The sequence below is a fragment of the Cnephaeus nilssonii genome (genome assembly GCF_951640355.1).
Source record: "Cnephaeus nilssonii genome assembly, chromosome: 2".
Classification (NCBI taxonomy): Eukaryota; Metazoa; Chordata; class Mammalia; order Chiroptera; family Vespertilionidae; genus Cnephaeus; species Cnephaeus nilssonii.
This window is the reverse complement of record NC_137073.1, coordinates 104,417,974-104,442,936: the sequence shown is the minus strand read 5'-3', so window position 1 is coordinate 104,442,936 and position 24,963 is coordinate 104,417,974. Positions and strand designations below refer to the sequence as shown.

General features: G+C 39.8%; 1 protein-coding gene across 1 annotated transcript in view; it reads right to left on the bottom strand.

Moving 5' to 3' along the window:
• HCN1 (hyperpolarization activated cyclic nucleotide gated potassium channel 1) overlaps positions 1-24,963 on the bottom strand; it is a 313,423-nt gene that overhangs the window by 20,457 nt on the left and 268,003 nt on the right. The window contains exon 6 of the mRNA XM_079800292.1: positions 10,690-10,930. Within this exon, the coding sequence (XP_079656418.1) occupies positions 10,690-10,930 (241 nt within the window). The remainder of the gene's footprint in view (positions 1-10,689; positions 10,931-24,963) is intronic.

Sequence of the window (24,963 nt, the reverse complement as noted above, 5' to 3'; positions counted from 1 at the left end):
CTGATAATCACTTTGCAGAGGATGCTCCCAAGCCCCTAGGTGTTAATCAAGCTGCCTGGGGACATGCAGGTGGGTCCTACTGACAGATGGGACAGGATCCTTGCTCTGTGGATGCTGCACCCTCTGCCACATCATGCAGCTTCCTAATCATTCCATAGCTTTGTTCCTAAAGACGGAATCTGATCATTAATTTGCAACATTATGAGCGGAGAACCATCAAGCAACAATATAGGCATAACTTCTCAATTGCACGTGGTGCCTAGTTTCACAGGGAGACCTCTGTACCGTTGTATGATTTGGCAATGTGGACCTTCACATGTAAAGTGGAAGGTCGAAATTTAAGAGCATGTAAAACCTGGGCCCAGAATAAAAGCCTCTGTTATTAGCACCCGGGGAAGGCCGCATGGAAAGGGAGCGAGCAAGAGACAGAGTTGAAATGAGGACACAGGAGGAAGCAGCCATCTGTCCCCAGCAGTGAGGCAATGAAGTAACCACGGGACGCCACCCGCCGCCTGGATGAACCTACGTAGAGTGCACTGCTCAGATCCTACACAGTATGAGCTGGGGCATCTCTCAAATCAGCCCTTCGGGGGGTTTTACATGCACGTGCTACACTATGACAATGAGCCCGCATGTGTCCTATGCATATCTGCTACCTCTCCTACAGGATTCAAATGTGACCTTGAGAACATCAAAAAAATTTAACTACTTCCAAACGTATACTTAGTGCCTCAAGATATAACACTTCTTCTCCCCACAGAAAAACGGTCTTACTTCACTGCACTTCACTCTGGGCTGACAGTAGATAGATTAGCAGAGGTGAGAGGAGGAGATAATATTAAAAATAAAAACCCGAAGGCCAGAGTTGCCCATGTAGAGCCTGTACTTGCACACTTGGTTGCAGAATGCTTATCCAGATACACACTTCTCCCTCATTTCCAAACTCGCCTAGACTCCCGAATACCATGAAGTATGATATTGGTCCTTAAAGCCTCACAGCAGAATGATACTTTGCACAACTTTTATCCAAAGAACTCGAAGCAGTTTACTAACGTTAGCTCATGCGTCACACCAGCTGGGATGGCCCAAGAGCAGATCTGCTCAACTGAGGCAAGAGTTTAGCGATGGTGGACGGAGACTCTGAAAGCCCGGGGCGAGGCTGGAGAGAAAAAGACAGGAGCAGCCAAAGAAGGAACCAAAAGAGAATCTTGCTCTGCTCTTCAGCAATAAGTAAGGTTTTACCAAAATGCTAACTCTAATGAGTTTGTTCACATTTATTTTCCTAGAAACTTCTGTTAAGACCTTGTAAGCAAAACAAGAGAGTAGACATTTTATGTTGGAAAATGGAAAAAAATACAAATAGAGATCATTTGTTACAAGCTGGATAACTGACTTAATGATATGAAATGCTATTCAATTAAAGATGACTCCAAAATTGGATTCAATGCCACAAATTTTTATTCCATAAAAATGACATATTAGGGAATGTGCTAAGGGCGAGAATGCACATGCAATCATAAAGTGATCATCTATAAGTTTTCAACATAATATAAATCTTTTAGTTCTGTAGTTTCTGTGCATCTTATATAAAATTTGCAAATAAATCATGAAGAAAAATTAGAGATGGAGAGAAAATAGAAAAAGAGTGTAAATAATATGTGAAAGAACAAATGATCTTAAAAGTATAGCTTTGCCCTAACCAGTTTGGCTCAGAGGATCGGCCTGTGGACTGAAGGGTCCCAGGTTCGATTCTGGTCAAGGGTATGTACCTTGGTTGCAGGCACATCCCCAGTAGGGGGTGTGCAGGAGGCAGTGGATCGATTTTTCTCTTTCATCGATGTTTCTAACTCTCTATCCCTCTCCCTTTCTCTCTGTAAAAAATCAATCAATATATATATATATATATATATATATATATATATATATATATATATATATTAAAAAGTATAGCTTTACTTTAGTTTAAGTAGGCCTTCATTGAAATGCAGACCATTCTTGTCATAACATTTAAGGCATATGACCATTGTGTCCATCAGGATTCTTAGAATGGTTCATCCAACACATTGTTCTTTAACTAGCTCAATATTATCTTTCATTTAAAAATTTTTGTTTAGCCATTATTTCAGTGGTCATCTCCTAGACTTCCTTATTACCATCCAACAACTTACCCAACTTCACGTCACTACTGCTTGTATTTGCAGCTCAATTTATTCTACTGCTCTAACTCCAACAAGTCTTTTACCCCATCAGGATTTCCAGTTCATTAACCTTACTTCTTTTCCACTGCTCACCACCTTCCACATGAACTAAGTTAGAGTGCTTGGTCTATCACGGGGATGGCTTATAGATGCAGCATGGTCTGTGTATGTCCACAAGTCCTTTTTCTGGACACCACTTTGAGTTCAGTTCCTATGACTCTTTGCTCTACTGATATTCTCTTGTTCCCAGACCCACCATGTCTGCGCAGACTTCAGAAACTTTGTTCTTGCTATTCCTCATGCTCTTCCCTCAGATATTTATATGACTAGTTGACTCTTTTTATTAAGGTCTCTGCCACAATGTCCTTTTATTACCCTGCTTTATATTTTTCCATGGCATCTACTATGACTTGAAATTATTACATGCATTCATTTATTTTTTGTTTACTTGGTGCCTCCCTAATCGCATAGACTATTTAAATAGAATTATATCTTATTTATCACTATATGACAAATACTTAGAATTCTGCCTGAAACATTGAAGATTTTCAATATTTACTTGATGAAGAGAAAAAAGGAAGAAATTAAGGAAGGAAAATATATAATTTGCTTCATTTATGGGGTAAATTAACTTTGAAGGCTATTTGGGACTTAGCATGAAATAAAGATTGGAAAATTTACAGGAAGAATAGAGAAAGCAAGAGCCCTTTATACCATTCTGGATACAGTTGCCTTATAAACCCTTTTCACCCATCCTAGCAATCTAAAACAGTTTTATCCAATAGAGTAGGCACTTACACTCCCTGTGAATATTCATATTTAATCCAAATTAATTACAATAAAATGAAATCGCTAACTCCTCATTCACATGAACGCCAATAACTGCATCTGGCTAGTAACTACTTTATTGAACAGTGTTGAGTAGAGAACATTTTCATCACCCCACAAAGTTCTATTAGACAGCATTGTCTAGATTCTATTGCTTTAAATTCTAAAGCTATATTTTGAATCACTAATATAGTGAGATTAATTACAATTAGATAGGAAGTAATTAAAGCATTAACACCGAATTTCTTAGATACAGGAACTGCCTTGTGTTTCATTTAGTGTAGTTTGTAATTTATCATTATTGATTGTATTGACTTCCTATCTTGAGATATAGACAATGAATTTAAGAGTGAATAGGAGGCTTCACTGCCTTTCCTCTTTTAGGGCTGGGGAGAAAGCAGAAGAAGAGATAGAGATAAAGAGTAGAGAAGAGGGAAAATATATCCCATCCATCCATCCATCCATCTATCCATCCATCCATCCATCCATCCATCCATCCATCCATCCATCCATCCATCCATCCATCTGCTTGTTGTACAAGTTCCTACTGAGTGTCTGTGATAGTTCAAGAATTGTGCTTTGGTGCTGAAGGTTTAAATGGAAAGAAATCACAGTGTCTAAGCTTGTAAAATTCATAATGTAATATAAAAATTGACAAAATAATAATGAAACTGTTCAATCACAGGTTAAGGTCAAAGTGCTATGAAAACAGAAAGAAAAAATCATCTGTCTAGGGGAGATAAAATGATAACATTTGAGTGGTGTCCTAAGAATTATGAGAAGCAAAGCATCAGCCTGTAGAAAAAAAAAAATGTTTTTCTAACCAAGGGGGTCAATCTTTGCAAAGGCAAACTTTGCTTACTTAAGTAAGAACACATAGTCTTGGGGGTATTGGTTTGAGGGTGTCTGAAGGAAAAATTTAAAATTGAGATTAGAAAAATAGGTTGAGCCAGATTGTACAGGGCTTGGGCAATTTTGTTAAAGGATTTGGATTGTGTTATTCTTCATATAAAGGGTAAGGGGCACAATTTAGATGAACCTCCTTGCAAGAGGCACCGCTGTGGAGTGAATATAAATACAGAGAGCAAGCAGAGTGCAGGAGCCTCCTCTCCAGGAACCCAGGATTGCAGGCAGACACGGGAAATTCTGAGCCTCAGGCTAAGGGGCCCATTGCTGACTCTCAAATCACTCATGCAGACTGACTGTAAGGAGAAGCCTAAGGAAAACATTGATCTGGGAGATGGTTTTCTCTTAGACTATTCTTATTGGTAATGTACATGCTTTGAAAGTTCTCCAGCTGTGCTTGATAGAAAACCCTGATTCTCTCCACCCCTGAGCTATGCATCAAAATGAAAAAAAAAAAAAAAAAATCCTCCATCTGCTCTTCATTACCAGAAATTCCTTTAACAGCACATGCAAAGTTTATTACCACAAAAAGAAGCATTTGGATAACACAAGTAAAATGTAAATACCAAAGAATATCAGTAATCACAATTTAGCAATTTATGTTTTCAAAAGGAGAAATATCATTAGAAAATTACTCAAACAATTTTATATCCTAAAATGAATCATAATCTGATAGACTTACTTCAGCTGCTATAAAACCCCATAACTGGTGGGGTTTTTTAATAGATACTGAAATTTAAGAACTAGACAGAGGCACATTTTAAAAAATTAAATGCATGAATTAGAATTACACATAAAGATGAGAAAGTACATTTGCCTCACGGGGATTTTATGTTATTAGGTTCAAGTTATGGCCTGGCCTCTAATTATAAAAAGCCCCAAAGGTCTGGGTGAACATCACAGGAATACAAGGAACCAAGAATTGAAATAAGGACTTTTTAGTTTTCTCCTCCTTTTCTTTTCTCTTCCTCTTTTTCTATTTTATTAAGGAGAGCATGCATGATAGCTTCAAAATATGCCTTCTTTTTAAAAAACATATTTCTATTGATTTCAGAGAGGAAGAAAGAGATAGAAACATCAATGATGAGAATAATCAATCAGCTGCCTCTTACTAGGGATTGAACCCATGACCCAGGCATGTGCTCCGATGGGGAATCGAACCAGTGACCTCTTGGTTTATAGGTCAATGCTCAGCCACACCAGCCAGCCTGATCAAATGTCTTCTTAAGGCTCCCCCTGATCTTCATAAGTGTCGCAGACATTGGATTTACTCATCTGTTCTACACGGATGCACTTATACGTGACTTTATAGAATCCTAGGGCTGTGAGGTGAGGATACAGATGCTAACATCTCTCCCACCCAATAACCTAGCTAAACTAGTGATTGTACATTATCTGGTATTTCTAGGTGGGCTAACACCCGCAAAAAGATCTGTCAGAGTTGACTTGACAGCATTGAAGCAAATATTTCATGAGCCTGGCCTAAGGGCAGAACAAATGAGGAAGAGAGAGAAAAATCTCCAAGACTCATTGTTATTCTCTGCTGCTGCCTCCTCTTTGTCCTAAATATAATAGGAGCATTGGGCTAATCAAGTTGTGAATTTACCATCCACCGATTCCTCACACCTTCTAGAAAATCAGCCTCAGCTTTTGGAAATGTATGAGAGGCGCAGTGAACTGTAAGCTAGAAATCAGCAGATCCCTGGTTTCCTACAAACCATTCACAGCCCCCGGGGAGGGGTTGCCTGTCTGGTTGTTCAATCTGAGGCTCTCAACTTTAAATTCCACATGATCCTTATCTGGTCACAGGCATTTGGGACATAAAAATCCTAAATATGCACATTAGGTGTATAAAGTACTTGGCGGTCTCCTGGAGGCTGGCAAAACATTAGACACAGTTAAGCAGCGTTTAATGCCAAATGATTTATCACAGCAACCGACACCGGAAGTGGGCTCCTGCTGGTAGGCTTATTCACATGGCCATACCTTCAGAAAAACGTATTTTGACAGCAGGACAATTAAGAGGCAGAATTAATTAGAACACTTTCGTGTGAAAAGAAAAACGCCCCTTAAGAGGTGAGTGGGTAGAGATACTAACAATGAAACACCTTCCATTAGGAAAACAGAAAATTTTCTTTAAAATTATGAACTATTGAATAAAAAAAGCATCATTTGCAATTTTAATGAGGTATATCAATGCAACAGAATTTTCTCTTAGTGGATAATATATTGATCATATGATTAATAGGAGGGTCAGGTGAGCAGACAAATCTACACTAATAAAAGAGTAAGATGCAAATTGTCTGTACCTTTGCGACACCCGCCAGCCAATCAGGAGTGAGTATGCAAATTAACCCAGCAAAGATGGTGGGTTAATTTGTATAGGCAGGCACCATCCCAGCCACTCCAGGCCTCTGGGCAGCATGGGCAGGCGGAAAGGCAGCTCTGGGCCAGAGCGAAAAGGCAGCTCCAGCTGGAGCGAAGGCGGTGCCGGCAGCCAGGGGAAGGAAGGCCCATTCTTGCATGAATCTTCGTGCATCGGGCCTCTAGTAGACTATAAAACAGTTCAACGTTTACACCCTAGAGGATCACCATGTCTCTCTTGGAAAGCAGTGAGAACGGTGGACAAAACACAAGCTATGGGTTCAGATTCACAGCTGAGTTTGAAACCAGGCATTGTCCCTTTCCAGCTCCGTGCCCCTGGCCAGGTGGTCTAACTTCTCTGAGGCTCATTTTCCTCATACGTAAAAGGAGAACTATAAAATTTTATTTGCCCTGGCTGGTCTGGACAGTGGTTAGACCAAAGGGCCACAGGTTCCATTCCCACTCAAGGTCACGTACATACCTATCTGAGTTGCACATGCAGGAGGCAACTAATTGATGTGTCTCTCTCATGTCGATGTCTTCCTCTGCCCAATCCCCCTTTCCACTCTCTCTAGAAATCAATGGAAAAAATATCTTCAGGTGAGGATTAAAAAATAAATACAATTTCCTTTACAGGAGAAATCAAGAGGGAGTCCAGGAGCTGTTTCTTACAAGCAAGAGCCTCTCTTAGCTCCCAAACTCATTGTGTCTCCATCACCTGGCCCCAGCCAGGAGGACCAGTCTCAGCAGACACTGGATGCTCAGTCACCATCACCATAATTCAAACACAATCTTTACAAAAGGCTAAGGGGCTGACAATACATCTGATAATGTGGCTTATACTTCAGTCATTTCTACATCGCCTTATTAAATTTTTCTTTCTAAAACCTAAGTACCTACTAAAAACATAAGCTCCACACTGGGACATCTTGTCGATTTCCCTCAATGCTGTCTCCCCAGGGCCTTAGGCACGTTCCTAACACACAGTGGACACAGTGCCTGCTCCTTTACTGCACTCCCTCCCCTAGAACTGAACTGGGGAACACTGACTGCCACCGCGCATGTGCTGACCTACCACACTCCCTCCCCCACCTCAGCATAGAGAGACAGAAAACAACCACAAAAACCTGTCTGAGTTATAGAAAAAAAAAGTATTAATCTAGAATTACTGTTCTGTATTATTGTAGAAATAAGTCAGGTTAGGCACAAAATACAAAAGTCCGATTTTGACCTTTCTTTGAATAAGTCCCCTTATCACTTTGGACACTGTGTTTTGTGTACTAATTATGTTTATTTAATCTGGACATCTTAGCCAAGTGGGAAGAGCATTGCTCAGCTGATCCCTGGCTTTTCTGCTGAACTGCCCTGTGAACTGGCCAAGCTCTGTTTACACGAATATAAAATGAGTGTAATACAAAGGTCTGCTCTGTTAATTTCAAAATCTCATATTAGATTCTGAAAGAGTTATGAATTCTAAACCTTAACATGCTAAGTAGAATTTATTATTCTTAGATTCTAACTGCCTTTCATTATCTTCTTTGGTGTTTAAATCAAATAAATATCAATTGTGTGTGTAAAGAGAGATTGCTTAAAATTAAAATAGGGAATATATTGTTTAGAAAAGTTTTCTTACTCTTTTTAGAAATGAGGAAATCCTGAGATACCCAAAGTCATCTAGGGGATCACAAAGTGAACAACATAACCACAAAATTACAGACCAACCTCACTTGTAGATAGAGATGCTACAATGTGTTGAAGAAATAATGCAATAGGACAAAGTAGTTTTTATCCCCAAAATGATCTCATTGGCACAAGGACAATTTAATCGACTTTACTAACAGTTTCACCCACATACATCCAGGGAGGTAAATGTCCCAGCTGTGTATGCAATCTTACTCACATCAGCACACTCAACAGTATAGTAATTAAAAGCTTCTTTGAATGCACAAAACATGAATCAAATGTAGAAGTACATTCTAAATGCATAATAAAACTTCCAGAAACTTCTTTTTAAACTTTCTATGACATTTATAACACCACCCCTCCTTTTATTGCCTCAAAATCGTTTTACCTCCACACCATCTTCTGCCAAACAGGGCTCATAGGCTATACTTTTACTTCTTACTTCACATCTTTCAATTGCTCTCTCTTTTTTCTTCATTCAAACATGAAAGACCCCTTTTGATTCTTAGATTCTCCTAATCCTCTCCTTTTTCTTAGCACAATCTTTACAAAAGGCTAAGGGGCTGACAACACAAACTCACAAGAAGAAAGAAGGGTAGGATGACAAGGGAAGACAGAAACTTCAAAATTGTCCTTAATGGTTGAGCAGAAGTCAAAGAAGCTAATTTTTTGAGTTGTATGTTTTACTCAGCAATAGATTGATGAATAAGAACCTTATGGTTATTTTGATAAATTCAACGAAAGCATTTAATACAATTATAAACCTTTTCTAATAATTATTTCTTAGCTGTTATTGAAGAAAACATCTTAAACTCTTATTATTATTACTAGAGGCCTGGTGCATGAAATTTGTGCATGGGGTGTGTGTCCCTCAGCTCAGCCTGCACCCTATTCAATCTGGGACCCCTTGAGGGATATCCAACTGCCCATTTAGGCCCGACCTGGATCGGGCCTAAAGGGGCAGTCGGACATCCCTCTCACAATCCATGACTGCTGGCTCCAAACTGCTCATCTGACTGCCTTCCTGATTGCCCAAACCGCTTCTGCCTGCCAGCCTAGTCACCCCTAACTGCCCTCCCCTGCCAGCTTCATCGCCCCTAACTGCTTTCCCCTGCTGGTCTGGTCCCCCTCCCGCAACTGCCCTCCCATGCAGGCCTGGGTCCCCCCCCAACTGCCCTCCCCTGCAGGCCTGGTTCCTCCCAACTGCCGTCCCCTGCAGGCCTGGTCACCTCTAACTGCCCTCCCCTGTAGGCCTGGTCACCCCCCAACTGCTCTCCCCTGCAGGCCTGGGTCAACCCCAACTACCCTTCCCTGCAGGCCATTCGCCCCCAACTTCCCTCCCCTGCAGGCCTGGGTCCACCCCAACTGCCCTTCCCTGCAGGTCTTATTCCCCCCAACTCCTCTCCCCTTCAGGCCGGATTCCCCTGCAACTGCCCTTCCCTGCAGGTCCAGTCACCCCCAACTTCCCTCCTCTGCCGGCCTGGTCACCCCCAACTGCTCTCCCTTGCAGGCCTTGTCCCTTCCAACTGCTCTCCCGTGCTGGCCATCTTGTGGCAGCCATCTTGTGTCCACATGGGGGCAGCCATCTTGTGTGTTGGAGTGACAGTCAATTTGCATATTACTCTTTTATTTGATAGGATTATTGTATCATAAAATACAGTTGATTGGTTCTCAACTCATTAATTTGATTTGAATAATTTCTCTTTATAACTATGGAAATTTTTCTGTTTAAATAAATTTATTTCTTGTAACTTTGTTTAAGTTATGTCATTTTTGTGCAGTTATGAGAATGATCTTTAAAGGATGGTGGATTATTGGCTGCAAGGCTGGTCTCGGAAGGAGGCAAGATGAAATGCAACTATGGATTTTTTTATTATTGACACTAGATGTTCCCCATTTACCCCCCTTTGCTCACCTCTACCCAGCCCCCACAACCTATCCTCTGGCCATCACCTCACTGCTGTCTATTGTCCATGGGTTATGCATTTATGTTCCTTGGCTAATTACTTCACCTTCTTTCATCCAGACTTCCCCTCTGATAACTGGTTGGTTACTGTCTAATAAACAAACAAATAAAAGTGTGTCTCCAGTCTAGACTTCCTGAATCAGTACCTCTGACATTTGGAGCCTGAGCAACTTTGACTTTTAAATGGCTTCTCTGATGCCACCCTTGCCATCTGATACCTGAAGGAAGACAGGTAACTACCTGTTAATTTCAGCATGAGGTGGACTTGACCAGGACTCTGCAAAGCTATTAGAAGTGCCATGGAGACACAGAGTTGGGATACATTGATTCAGATGGAGAAGCCTTCAAAAGGGGTAGAAAATGATGACGTCTGTGAGGGATGAACAGAAAGTAACAAGGACCACTTAATAAGGAGAACTTATTTAGCACCTCACTGATGAGAATAAAAAAAGAGTTTCACTAGAATTCTCTCCTACAGGATAAATCGCAGATATTGGAAGGCAGACTTATTGCCTTTTTCTAAAGAAAACATTCCAGTTTTTGGTGTTGAGGAATGTTTAAACATTAAGCTTGACAAGGCCTCATAAACGAAAAACATGCCATTATAGACACTTTTTATCAGAATTCCAATGAGAATTTATATTCCAAACCAAGAAATCAACATTCTGACACCTCCAGAATTCTAAGGAAGACACATACTGAAGCAACTTCATGTCATCTCGGTTGTGTTTCTTTGGCACTAACCTCCGAAGTATGAGCCGTCGGTCAGCTTCATTTCTTTACTGGACTTTGTGATGACTCCAGCAACACCATGCTGAATGAAGTACATTTTTTTCCCCACAGCTCCTTCTCGTATGATATAATCTCCAGGTTGAAACACCTCGAATCTCAACTTGCTCAGCATGGCAGTCACAAAATTGGGGTCAGCGTTAGCAAACAGAGGCATCGTGGCCACAAGTTTCCGACAGTTGAAGTTGACTATCTCCTAGAGATGGAAAGAGTAAACCAACATTAGGAGCGATATTATTCATATCAGCAAGAAAGCATATACTAAAATTATATATATCACATAACATCATAATTCAAATTCAGAACCCAAACCTACATAAATTCTAATCATCTACATGTCTCTGCAACACCAGGGCTCATTTTATCGCCGTGTTGGAATTTTGTATTCACAGTTCCCAGTGTGGTACAGGCATATATTACACATTCAGTACATGCTAATTAAATATATACAAGTCTCAACTTTTACCACTTCGCATTTATTATTCTTTATGTAGCATGAGAACTTCTAAAATGTGGGAGAATTTTAGTCTCTCATATTTTTATGAAGAAAGAAGGCCACATTATTGCCTATTAGCTACATCACGACTGCTTTTGTGCTCCACTGTGTTGAACGATCTAACTCACGCCTACCAATAGGAATTCTGAGATGGGGCCCACTGCCAGACAACAGCTTTTCAATGTTTTTCCCTTAACATTATTCATGTCGGAGTGAGAACCACGGAGAGTGCAGAGATGGGTTCCATAAAGGAGTTTCTAATTCTAATCGCTACTTGTACATTTGGTTGGTTTCTAGGCTAGATCAGAAAACCCCTCCTTCAAAGCCTCTCCTGTTTCCATTGGAAGCCTTGGACTGGAGAGAGGTGGGAGTCCACTTTTCCTGACTTGTTTTATTTCTGGGCAGGAATTCTAAGCTAGAAGAACTACATGTTTAATTTCATTCTGTGGATTCTGGTCTAGATATGTCATCTCTCTGAACCAAACAGGGACCGACCAGCTTTAATCTTGCAAGTCAGATATGTAACGGAATAAACAACAGGCATCTAAAATTTACCACAATGCCATTTCTCAGAAATGTTTTCTCCAATGAGCTCTCAAAAGAAAAGGGTAGGGCCTGAATTTTTTTATCGTGCTTAAGACACGTAATAACTTAAGTAACCTCAGTGAAGAAGTGGATAGAGGGCAAAAAGAAATGGAGATCTGAATTCCCTGCTTTGGGGAAGTAACTTATACAAAACTCTGAATTCCAAGAGTAGGAAAGGTGGTTTCTCTAGTCTTGCTTCATGAAATGAACTGCTATGATCCCAGGATAGGTTAAAAGAATTCCAGCTGATACAGCGGGCACAGAAATTGGGGTCCACCCTGGAAAAGAAGGTCATGCATCCTCAACAAGATCTCATGAGTTTAGCAGAGCAGAGAGGTGTCTCTAATAGTGGAGCTTCATGGAGAGTTTTAAGTATTTAAAAATCAGCAGCAAGAAGCAGAAAATGAACATGGCACAACAAACAAAAGAAAGATGTTATATGTGGCACTTGGTGTGGCATCATCCAAGACCTCATAATGACAGTTGACTGCATTGGGGGCTGCATCCCAGGGCAATTTTGTGGACAGTTTTAACTGGTGCTAAAGAGTTGTGGTGGGTGTTGGGGTTACAGTAAGGTTTAGCACATAGTAAGTGCTCAATAAACATGCATGCATGTATGGATGGATGGATGGGAGGAAAGAAGGTGAAAAGAATGGAAAGGAGAAAGGAAGATGAAAAGGAAAGTAGGAAGTTGGCCTTTCATCAGTAGAAAAAAGTACTCACAAAGCCCAGTTTTATTCCTCTTGGGAACAGGTACCCAAAACGTTTACAATGCTTTCTCAAGCAGCCAAGTGTTATGTGTATAAAAAAATATGTTTTTTAGTATTAGAATACCTCTATACAACAACCACATGAAGATAAATGGTGAAATGGAATGAAAAGAAACAAAGGTATGTCATTAAAATGACTGAGTTGATTGTTTAAAAGGTACTTATTTCACATGAAAATTACACAGAAGAATGCTGTTGGGGAAAGGAAAAATAAGTCAGATTGCAGAGAAAATAAGAGTTTCAAACAAAAATAATAGACTCCTTACACCTATGTTCTTTCATTTCAACTCTACAAATGTTTCTCTTAATTGTTCTCTCACTTTTCATTTTAGAAAAATATTTGAAAGTTTATTTTACAAACAATTACACTGGTGTTTATCTATCTGAATAAGTCCTCTGTGATTCATTGCATATTCAGGGACACCTGCTGGAAGTGCCTAGAGTATGATATTGCTAGGTAATTTCATATTATCACTATTGCTGGAAGGAATTCATTCTCTCTCTTTCTCTCTCTCTAACTCTTATTTCCATGTAAACACTATTTGATTGAAACTGTGAATTCTAACAAGTATTTGATAGGAAACAATGAAATGAGACAATTTTCTTTGCATTTCTCTCCTTTTCATATTTTAGGTTGCATTTCATTGATGACTAAGCCACAATCTATCCACTTATTCCTTATGACCAGTGGGTCATTTCCAGTTTTAGGCTAATACAATAAACCTATTATGAATATTGTTCTTTAAAATATATTTTTATTGATTTCAGAGATAAGGGAGAAGGAGATAGAGAAATATCAATGATGAGAGAGAATCATTGATAAGCTACCTCCTACATGCCCTCTACTGGGGATGAGGCATGTGCCTTGACCACTGTTACCTCCTGGTTTATAGGTCCATGCTCAACCACTGAAACACACTGGCCAGGCTGTTATGAACATTCTTGAAGTGGCTTATAGGCTGCTTTCTCTTGAATAGTTACCTCATGTTGTAATTGCTAAGTAATCAGATAAGCATGTATTTACCTTAGTAGACACTGCCAACAGTTTTCCAAAATGATTGTTTTCCTCACATAGCAGCAACATATAAAGTTCCAGTATCCTGCATCTTTGACAGAATTTGATGTTATCATAATTTTTCCCACTAGCAGGCATGAAGAAATATTATTTTCCCCTTTTCTCATGGTGGTTTAATCTTACATTTATATAACAATGATTAATATTGTTATGCTCATTATGGGTCAGATGAGTACCCATTCAGTGAAGTGCCCAGTCAAGAGTTTCCCCTAATTTTTCCATCTTAACAGTTCTTTTTAGCATCCTGACTGATTTCTTTGTTGGGATATGCATTGCACATATCTTCTCCCTGTATGTGGTTAGCCTTTTCATTCTCAATGGAATGCTTTACTGTTATTGTCTTATTGGCAATTTGTTTAACTCTATGTCAATCAGGAAAAATGGGATTTGATGTATTTAGATGGCTTCAAGGAGTATTTATATTAGCAAATAATCTGTGCTTTGGAACCATGCAGACTGAGACAAGGAGAAAGTTTCAGCAATATTGTTTGGTTATAATTAAAATAAATAGCAATATTTTAAGGCTCCCTTTACACTACAATTCCTTATTGATAACTTAAGTATTATTATAGAAAGTTCCATTGTGTGAAACATTTAGTTTCCCTCCATTCTGCATTAATTTATTCTACACAGTATAGTTCTAAAAAAGTTTAAGCAGGATAGCTATAAATATAATTACCATCATTACAAGAACGAATCACTGAGTAATCTTAAAGAAACAGAGCTGCAGTGACATTACCAAATCCCTGCACCCAACACACTCTGTATTTTACATGGTGCAGGCACACAAGAGCTTTATTCTAAGAACTATATCAGATGGACAGTCAAATGGCATCCAAGCATTAGAAACAATAAGTACATTTGGTCAAATCTATATCAACTGATACTTCGTCACCTAGAACATCCTAAAAATGAATTGTTGCTGATGTTGCCCTATTTTCTCCCCAATTTAGTGACCTGGACTAGTTACAATCAAAACAGAGTAACTAGATACCTCATGGTTTTTTCTTTAAGGCAGGGATAATCTGAAGAATGAACATACTAAAAATAAGAGACAAACTGAGTTTTTGCTGGGTTTAAATACTGACAAGTATTAATTTATTTTACTCTCATAAAAATCCTATGCCTTAGTTATTATTACTACCTTGTATTGAAGAAGATAATGGATTATCTGCCCCAAACCACACATTCACAAGAGGAAGACCTGTGGTTTGTCAGGCAGCCCCGATACCTAATTTAGGGTGTTGATGGAGTATAAGAAGTCCACTTGCCTTTGCACATATCTCCAATCACCACCAACCCTGAAGATTTTGATGTTAACTCTAAATTTGTTCTTTTGAACTTTACACATTTTGAGAGTGTGACATGGATATTTGTTGACTGAAATGACAAACTCATGGCGTTACACTTTTTTATTATTATTTTTAGTCTGTTTTTATTCCCCCTACCACAAGTATTTTAAAATATCTAAACCATAATATCATCATGTGTAGCATGCACGCTCCAGTTTGCCACAGTTTTTAAAACACTGTCTGTATTTAATATCTTTTTACTTCATACAATTAGGCGATCTGACTGGCTTCTTAAATCAACAGAATTTTAAGACCTTTGCATGTAAAGCAATGGAGTGCAAGAAGAGAGCGTGGGATGAGTATCTATTGTTTGTGAGGCCAGGGTCAGTGTGCCCTTCACTTCTCCCTTTCTAAGAAATGCTTCTGGCCACTCACCTCTGGTTCTCCGTACACAGCCCCCAAAGGAACATACTTTAATTTCTTTACATGAAAAGGAAGTGCGATGAAAGAGGAAGGGAACACGATTTATTAAGCACCCATGTTAAGCAGATAGTTTATATGTTATATCTAATTTATTCCTGGGAGAAAACAACCAAAGAATAAACCTGAATTTGTTTTATTTCCCCACATATACAGAAGAAAGAAGATAGTGGAGCTTAGAGAGGGAAGAAATCCATTGCCCAGACCATGATGCTAGAGTATCTCTAGAGAGACTATTTTATCTGACTCCCACACAATTGAGCAACCAACCCCACCTGGGGCCCCCTTCTACCTGGATCAAAGTCATAGGAACTTAGCACCCACATCCTTATATTTCTGTCATTGTCTATGCTTTAGAATAAAACATAGTCACTTTTAGTATAACTCTTTTAATCTAAAACTTGACCCATGTCAGAGCAATATCTATTGCTTTAATCAATTTGAGTGGCACATTTTATTCAATGTACATATTTTCAGGGAAGATTATTAAATGGCAACACATTTACTGTTGTTCAATACATGGGTCTAGATTGAAAAGTAAACAAAAATGACCTTGTTTGTATTTATTTTGTGATTCAATTGCTATGGAAATATAGCTACTTTAACAATTAGTAAAAAAATTTTTTTGGTGGCTTCCATCTCTTTTTTTTAAAAGTGATTTTCTTAGACAGAGGAATGGGGGGAGAGAGAGAGAATCATCGATGTGAGAGAGAAATAATGATCATTGGCTGCCTCCTGCATATGTCCAACCAGGGATTGAACCTGCAACCTGGGTATGTGCCCTGACTGGGACTCAATCCAGCAACCTTTTGGTGTACCGGATCATGCTCCAACCAACTGAGCCACACTGGTCAGCGCAACAAAATTTATTAAACTTAAATTGGTCTTTTATTTTTAATGTAATTCCTAGAAAATTTAACAGTTCCTATGAATTGCATTACATTTCCACTGGACAGAGGTCTGCTGCCATACAAACATGATGCCATGTGGAAGCAGATTTGGACTATGGAAAGCATTTCTAGATTTGTTTTAAAGCTTCATGTTAAATGTTATTTAATGAAGAATTCAGCAAGAGAAACAAAGTATAAATTTTCAATATTATTTCCACCTTGAAGAGAGAAGTGAAAACAAATTGTGAAACTTCCATAGTAAAATGTGATTTAGTTGGACCCTGGAAAAGACAAGACTGAGATCACAAAGCTTCTGAGAAGAGTAAGTCAGTATCTGGAAACGGCTAAAATTAATTTTAAGAGACCTCCCTGAAAGCTCTAAGGCAATAATACATGAAGCATGTGAGGTGATAAAGAATAAGTACAACCAAAACCTCCCTGTCAGCTTCTGAGCAGCTGTTCAGCGTCCCAGGAGAGAGCACTTGAGTGTCCAGTGCAGAGGATGGTACTGAGGCGGGGAAGTGTAGGTTTGTGGGTGTGATGCAGGACCAGAGGCGGGGAAGTGTAGGTTTGTGGGTGTGATGCAGGACCGTTCTTGGGAAATAGCACAACGTATTCAGCATTACTCTGTGGGACCTCACCCTCATCATGGCTCTCACATGGAGATGGCATCAATAAAGACAAAAATGGCTTTAATGGCCTGCCAATGGTGGCATTCTCTTGTATTTTTCTGAGAAAGATGATAAACCTGGGGGCATATTTATGGTATTTTTCTAAAATACAGTTCACCAGGCTTCAATCCAGATTCAGAGAATCTGAATATAAACCTTTAGGGGATATGAGTCAAAATCTCTACTTTTAGCAACACATTCCAAGTTATAAGAGGTGGTGTGGAAGCTATGGTTCCTAAAATAGAGAAGTTCTGAGAGTTTACATTTAGTTGAGGAAGATATATGTATATACATATATATGTATGTATGTATATTCTGTGTAAGATAATTGTAAAGAATAAAATAAACATGGGTTAGTTTCTCTTCCCCCCCTCCCCCCTCCCCCCTCCCTCCATGTCTGACCTTAATCCCTAATTCCAAAACTAACTTGCTCTGTATCCACAGAAAGGGACTCGAACTCTAGAAATCTTAACCTTCTCATCTATAAACCAGAGGGAACACTAGCAACTCTATTGTAGATGACCGCCATGATTAAACAAAGTTCACTTAATGTTCTCTTTTATTAACCTCATAATTATTAAACAATATCTGGTTAAGATCAAATAAATGGTAGAGAATATATATTCTATAAAATTTCAAAGAAATAATGATTTCAATGTAATTTAGTAAGGAGATATAGGTCTGATTAAAAAAAAAAAAGTTGAGTTGGGGACTGTATTAAAGACCAAAGTTGAGGTAGGTGCCAAGAAATGACAAGATGTTCTTAATAAATAAAACTCCCTTTTGGCAAAAATCCAGGCATAAAATACAGGATTCTTATGATAAAGCTGACCTGTTGATACAATAAATTTGAAAGGTGAATTGTAAATTAGATACACATTTCATTTTTAAATAAAAAAGGAAACAAATAGAAATAATTTAAGAAGTAGATTTTCCTCAGCATGCCCAAGTGGATTATATTGATCTGGTGGTTTGTCTTCTAAATTGCACGATGTTGACTGAATGTATAAGAAAATCCAGCCATACAAGCAGATCGTACTGCTTAAACATTTATCTGAACATTGACTTATAAGTTAGGCACTACTTTAATTTCCTAAACTCAAAGCATGTCCTTAGATTTCTGTGTCCTAGCAGGGAGCATTTACAACAAGCTATTTCTTTAGTTGTGATCATCTTGTCTTAGTTTGTAAAGGGAACTTTTATTGCAACTTCTAAATATTTTGAGTATCAAAAATTATGTAATGAATTTCAAAGGTAAGAGGTATTTCCCTTTAATAGAGGGTGGGGTAAAAGTAGGTTTACAGTTATTCGTATGGGAAGAACACAATCCTCTCTAATAAAATGGTAATATGCAAATTAACCATCACCGCTACATAAGCCACGCCCACCAGCCAAGCCACGTCCACCAGCCAATCAGGGCGAGTATGCAAATTAACCCCAATCCAAGATGGCTACAGCCACAGAGAGCAAGGTTTCCCAGGTAACAGAGCAAGCCAAGCTTTCCATAGTCGTTGCAGGCCTAAGCCTCCACTCAAGCTACAAAGTTTCAATTATAGAAGGTAAACAAATTCAAACAAATGGCGGCAGAATGGAGCTTGAGAGAGCAGGCCAGGGTTGCCAGCGGCAACAGGGGAAGCAAAGCTTTCTGCACACCCTGGCCGGGCTCACCCGCTTAAGGCTACAAAGTTTCAATTGTAGAAGGTGAATTAACTGCCACAGAAATGGCTGCCGCCCCAGGCTACAAAGTTTCAATTGTAGAAGGAAAATAAATTCCAGATACCAGGGCCTCCACTTGGGTTGCCAGGGGGCGTGGCCGGCCTGCAAACCACCACAGGCCCCTTGCTCAGGCCGCCCCACACCCCAAGGGAACCCCCACTCTTATCTGTGACACCCTTCAGAGCAAACCAGCTGGCCCCCACCCGTGCACCAGGCCTCTATCCTATCTAATAAAAGAGTAATATACAGATTGATCATCACTGCAACACACAATATAGCTGCCCCCATGTGGTCAAAGGTCCTGCCCCCATGTGGACACAAGATGGCCACTACAAGATGGCCAGCAGGAGAGGGCAGTTGGGAGGCACCCGGCCTGCAAGGGAGGGCAGTTGAGAGGGACCAGGCTTGCAAGGGAGGGCAGTTGGAGGTGATCAACCCTGCAGAAGAGGGCAGTTAGGGGTGACCAGGCTGGCAGAGGAGGGAAGTTGGGGGCAAACAGGCTGGCAGGGGAGCAGTTAAGCATCAACCAGGCTGGCAGCGGAGTGGTTAGGGGGTGATCAGGCTGGCAGGCAGAAGCGGTTAGGGGCAATCAGGAAGGCAGGCAGGCAAGCAGTTGGGAGCCAGCAGTCCTGGATTGTGAGAGGGATGTTCAACTGCCCGTTTAGGCCCGATCCTGGTGGGATCGGGCCTAAACGGGCAGTCGGACATCCCTCCAGGAGTCCCAGATTGGAGAGGGTACAGGCTGGGCTGAGGGACAACCCCCCTCCATGCACGAATTTCGTGCACCGGGCTTCTAGTAATTAATAAACATCAATACAAGAATAAAAAGCTACTTTTGTCTCACCCTGTATTTATGTTGGGGAAATTAAAGGAGTTAGAGATAGAAGGGAAGACTTGCTGAATTAACATAGAGTACCTCCTTCTTAGTTATTATAGTTTTTCATCTTATTAAAGTACTTTTGTTTTAGCAAACAAATTGTATTTTTTTAATCTTTGAAAACAAAAGTAATATACACACATTTCTTAAAATACATACAAAGAAAAAAATCTTTGTATTCTCATCTCCTTAATAAAAGTAATTTAATGTGTTTATGTATGCCCTTAAAATAATCTTTTATTCACCTTAATATAGTTATCACAATATACATTCAATATTTGCTTCTTTTCCCCTACACTTTTATAACATTAAATATTTCTCATTATAAGAAATGGGTCTCATTGCCATTCTTTTCAATGGCCACAGAATATTCCATCTTGCATTACTCATAGTTACATTAAGAAAAATACAATAGCTATAAAGAATACACAGTGGCCTCTTCAACATTGGCAACCTTTAGCATTTTCACCATAACTTGTTTTGAAACCCACCTATATCATTAATTGCTAGATTAATAGTCTCTTCAAATTATGAGCTAAAAAGTAATTAGCCTAAAATCTCTGCCTATACAAATGGCCCATTATGATTAAGTGGCTTAAGTGAAATCGGCCTGCTTGTAAAAGATGGATGGGAACAAGATGAATTTTGAGCTTAATTTAGAGATTCAATGGTATTAATGTTTTCTGTAGTTACAATTTTCATAAGCATCTACTATGATTTTGAGGAGTGAACTCACATTTAAACCTTCCAGTGGATATGTAAAGGAAGTCTGAGATGAATTTAGCCTTAGCCTAGTCCTACTGGTTTGCCTTCCTAGAACACAGGAGCATATTGCTTTGTTAGGTGCCACGCAGGATTATAGCAGGTGACACAACATTCTCATAGCACTCACTTAAATTTGATCATAAAAGAAGAACAAAAAGAGGTAGAAAAAGAACAAAAGGCTACATCAAAAAATTGCATATCGGCAACGGAAGTGTTTGTTATGGACTATATTTGAGCCACACACAAGGGTCTGTGCAGCCTGCAAGCTGTAAGCAAGCTTCGACTTGACAGAGTTAAGCTCACTTGACAGAGTAAAAACAGCTGGATGTAAACTGTCCAACACAACACAAAGGTGGCCATCAGTGCGTTAAAAAAAAAAAATTCTTAAAACAGGACCAGCGGACAGTAGAGTGAATTAATTCTTAGAGAAGGTGATTTGGAGAATTTGACAAAAACCTACATTTGAAATTTCATATAATCCACATAAATTCATTTTCATCACTAACAGGTGAGGGATAGAAATAATCTGTGCCTAACAAGACAGGCACATGTGCATGGACGGCGGGAAGCAGGTGGGTGTCCGGAGACAGAGACCACTCAACACTCACTTTGATGTAGAGGTAGTTAGATTCGAATGGAGCATTGTGTGCGCTGACAAGGGTTTGTTCCCCCCAAATTCACATGCTGAAGGCCTAAGGGCCAATGCCCCAGAATGTGACTGCATTTGGAGGAGAGAGGCCTTTAAAGAGGTAATTACGTTAAACGGAAGCTACTAGGGTAGGCCCTGATCCAATGTTACTGGTACCTTTAAAAGAGGAATTTTGGATACACAGAGACTCCGAGGGGGGCGGGGTGTGGGCACAGAGAAGAGGCCATGGGAGAACTGAGGGTGAAGGCGGTCACCCGCAAGCAAAGGAAAGAGGCCTCAGAAAAATCCAAATCTGCCAACACGTTGACCTTAACCTTCCAGCTTCCAGACTGTGAGAAAAGAAGCTGGCTGTTGTATTTTGTTCCAGCAAACTGAACAGGCTGGGCTGGTCGGTGTGGCTGAAGGATGGAGCTTCGCCTGCTGGGTATCCACCCAGATTCAGCAGCAGCAGCCCTGAAGGTGAGGCTGGGGGTTGGGGGGTGTGGAACACAACCACACACTTCAGCCTCTGAGCTCTTCCAAATCCAGGGGGGAAGAAATGAAAAAGAATATGTTGTCAAATGAAGACAGGATTTTGCTTTACTTTGGTACTGAGTGTGAAGCTTTGGGCCTTCAGGTGACCAGAGCGGCAGGTGGATAGAAATGGCGCTGGAGGAATGAAGTAGGATTGGGTGCTATTTTATAAGGTAGATTGTTAAATTTTCCTAAAATATATATATAACAATATGCATAATTTTACCTATTGAACTATTCCTAGCTGTGCACTTCACGAACATATTCATAATGTTGTGTAACCATCGCCACTGTCTGTACTTAAAGCCTTCTCACCCTCCTCCACAAAATCTCTATAGCCATTCAGCAAGAACTCCCTCCTCCCGCCCCTCAGTCCCAGGTCACCTCTATTATACTTTTTGTTACTGTAAATTTGCCTATTCCAGGATCTCACATAAGTGAAATTATACATATTAGCAAGGTTTTGTAGTCCTAGTAATAAAGAATGCCACTCAGAGGAATACTGGGGTGAAGGCAGTGATGAAGCAATAATGGTAGGAAAACTCAAGGAAAAGGCCCCTAGTCTGGCTCTCCCTCCTTACAGTAATTAGTTCTCCACTCCCTTCCATTTCCACGATTCCCTTTCCCCACATCCTTACTAGCGCCTGTCATCTCTTATCTTTTTTATCACAGCCATTCTAATAGGTGTGAGGTGATGTCTCACTGATTTGCATTTGGTGATATCATTTGCAATGATATCTCATGGGTTTTGATCAGTGAAGTTTAACACTTTTCCATGTACCTGCTCATTATTTGAATTTTGGAAAAAATGTTAATTCGGGTCATTTGTCCATTTTCTAATTGCACTAGTTGTTTTCTTGCTATTGAGTTATATGAGCTTCTTATATATTTTAGATATTAATCCCTTATCAGGTGTGTGGTAAGCCAATGTTTTCTCCCATTCCATTTTCTTTTGTTTCCTCTGCAGAAGCTTTTAGTTTGGTGTAAGCCCACTTATTTATTTTTTATTTTCTTGTTTGTGCTTTAGGTTTTATATAGAAAAAAAATAATTGCCAAGACCCATGTCAAGATGGTTTTTAAGTCTTTAATCTATTTTTTATAATATTTTTTGTTGATTTTTAGAAAGATAGGAAGGAAGAGGGAGAGAGAGAGAAACATTGATGTGAGAGTGAAACATTGATCAACTGCTTCCTGCATGCCCCCTACCAGGGATCGAGCCCGCAACTTGGGCATGTGCCCTGAGCTGGAATTGAACTGGCAACACTTTGGTGCACTGAACAACATCCAACCAACTGAGCCACACCGCTCAGGGCTCTTCAATCTATTTTGAAATTTAGTATATAGTACCTGCATTTCTCTGGTAATGAGTCATAGGCGACTTCCTACATGTCTTCTATTTTTAGTAATGCATTTTAACTTTGCTTCATATTTTTTTAATGTCTTTATATCTTGTCTCCACAAGCATATAGTAAGAATTTTGAGACTGGAAATGACATTTTATTATTTACCTTCCCATCGCACCCGGATTGATGTCCTGCACACATTAATAAATCTATTTGTTTTCTAGAAACTAGGGATGCAGGAGAAAAGCTCTGGCCAGAAGAGAGATGAAGACCTAATTTCTTTGCTCGGTCATGTGACCACGAAATGACCAATCTACTTACATAGCTTTTCTAGCCTCTTGTTACTTTGCTGTATGAGTAGCTGCTAATTTATAATATCTCTGTATAGCTTTACAGCACTATGACTCTAACCTGTTTTAGTTCATTTTAACTATACAAATTTTTAGAAAGTATTTAAAAATATCAATATGTACTTTTAAAAATGATTTAGAATTGCACTAAATAAATACGCATGCAAATTATGCTGTCTTCCCTGACAGTCTATTGGGAGAAGTAAAGGTCAGAAGGACAGTATTATACTCTCAGCCCGATTCATGCTCTGTGAGAATGAAATATACTGACGCCCTATATTCTCCCGGGACACATGATCGGAACCTATTTTCAGTCCCTGGCTCTTCACACTCATTGTTTAAAAATAGATCAGTTCTGAACTTTGGAGACAGGCTCAGGAGGGCATTAACCTCTCTCTCCGCTGTTAAGTTTGCCGTTTTGCTCTACTCGAATCAGTGTAAATCTGATCGTGTTAAAAATAGACTTTTACTTTGTACAAATCCCAACAGGTTCCCATAAGCAGCCCTGTGGAGTTCACTGAATTGGTCCAATTGGTTTTTAGTTTTAACTGTCCTGCCTGCTTTCATTAAAGCGTTCATAGTCCCATTAGCCTAACGTTTCAATGCCAAATTGTTTTTTTAAAATATATTTTTATTGACTTCAGAGAGGAAGGGAGAGGGAGAGAGAGCTAGAAACATCAATGATGAGAGAGAATCATTGATCAGCTGCCTCCTGCACACCCCCTACTGGGGATCAAGCCCACAATCCAGGTATATACCCTTGACCAGAATCGAACCCAGGACCCTTCAGTCCGCAGGCTGATGCTCTATCTACCTACTGAGCCAAGCTGGCTAGGACTCAATGCCAAGTTTTAACACTAAGACATTGCCTCCTAAAAGCCGGCTGCTGAAATGAAGGAAGAGCTTAGAAGCATATTGTTTGAATAAATTCCAGCAGAAATGAGCCAGGACGAGGCTAGACTTGGTGTCCCTCCTGGGTGGGCCTGACACCCTCTGAGGAACCCTAGCACAGCACTGACAACACGGTTATGGATGCTCATTTAGATCTCTGTCTCTCAGCAGGGTGTAGCGGCCATGCGGACTCGGGCTGTACCCTGTTCTTCATGGAATCATAGCAAAACCAAGAACTACATTTACCTGTATTCACTTTGTGCCAAGCACTCTTCTAATTTTTATATATTTTTGCTCATCTAATCTTTATAACAATGCTATGAGAGTTATCATCATCATTCACATTTGCAGAAGAGGTAAATGAGATGCATGTAAGTTATGAAATAGTCCAAAGTCGTATATAGAGTAAGTTGTGGACTCAGGGCCATGCTCTCAGCCCCTCCCTGGTAGGTTCCATTCATTATTTATTATATAACTGAAAGTATATGTATAGCTATTGATGGCACTGAGAATATCACAAAAGGGATTTAAGCCATTCAAAACATAAACCTTTGACTACTTCTGCGCAGCCAGGGGAAAAGAGGAGTATATTATAAATGGATGGAGGAGAAGGGGGAGGGCTCTCCAGGGAGAGCCAGGTCAGGTAATCCAATTCAGTATCAGCCCATCCTTCTAGATGGCCCTGGAGTCCAGTTTTGCAGACTCTGAATTCTGACTAGCACAGACACAGAGCAACTCGACAGTGAAGATTCCAGATTCTAGATAATACATCACAAACTGAGAGCTATAATTTAAAATGCCAAGTTTCTGGTACTATCTTAAGAATTTTTCTCAGAAAATTAGAGTTATTCTTCTACTTTCTGGCC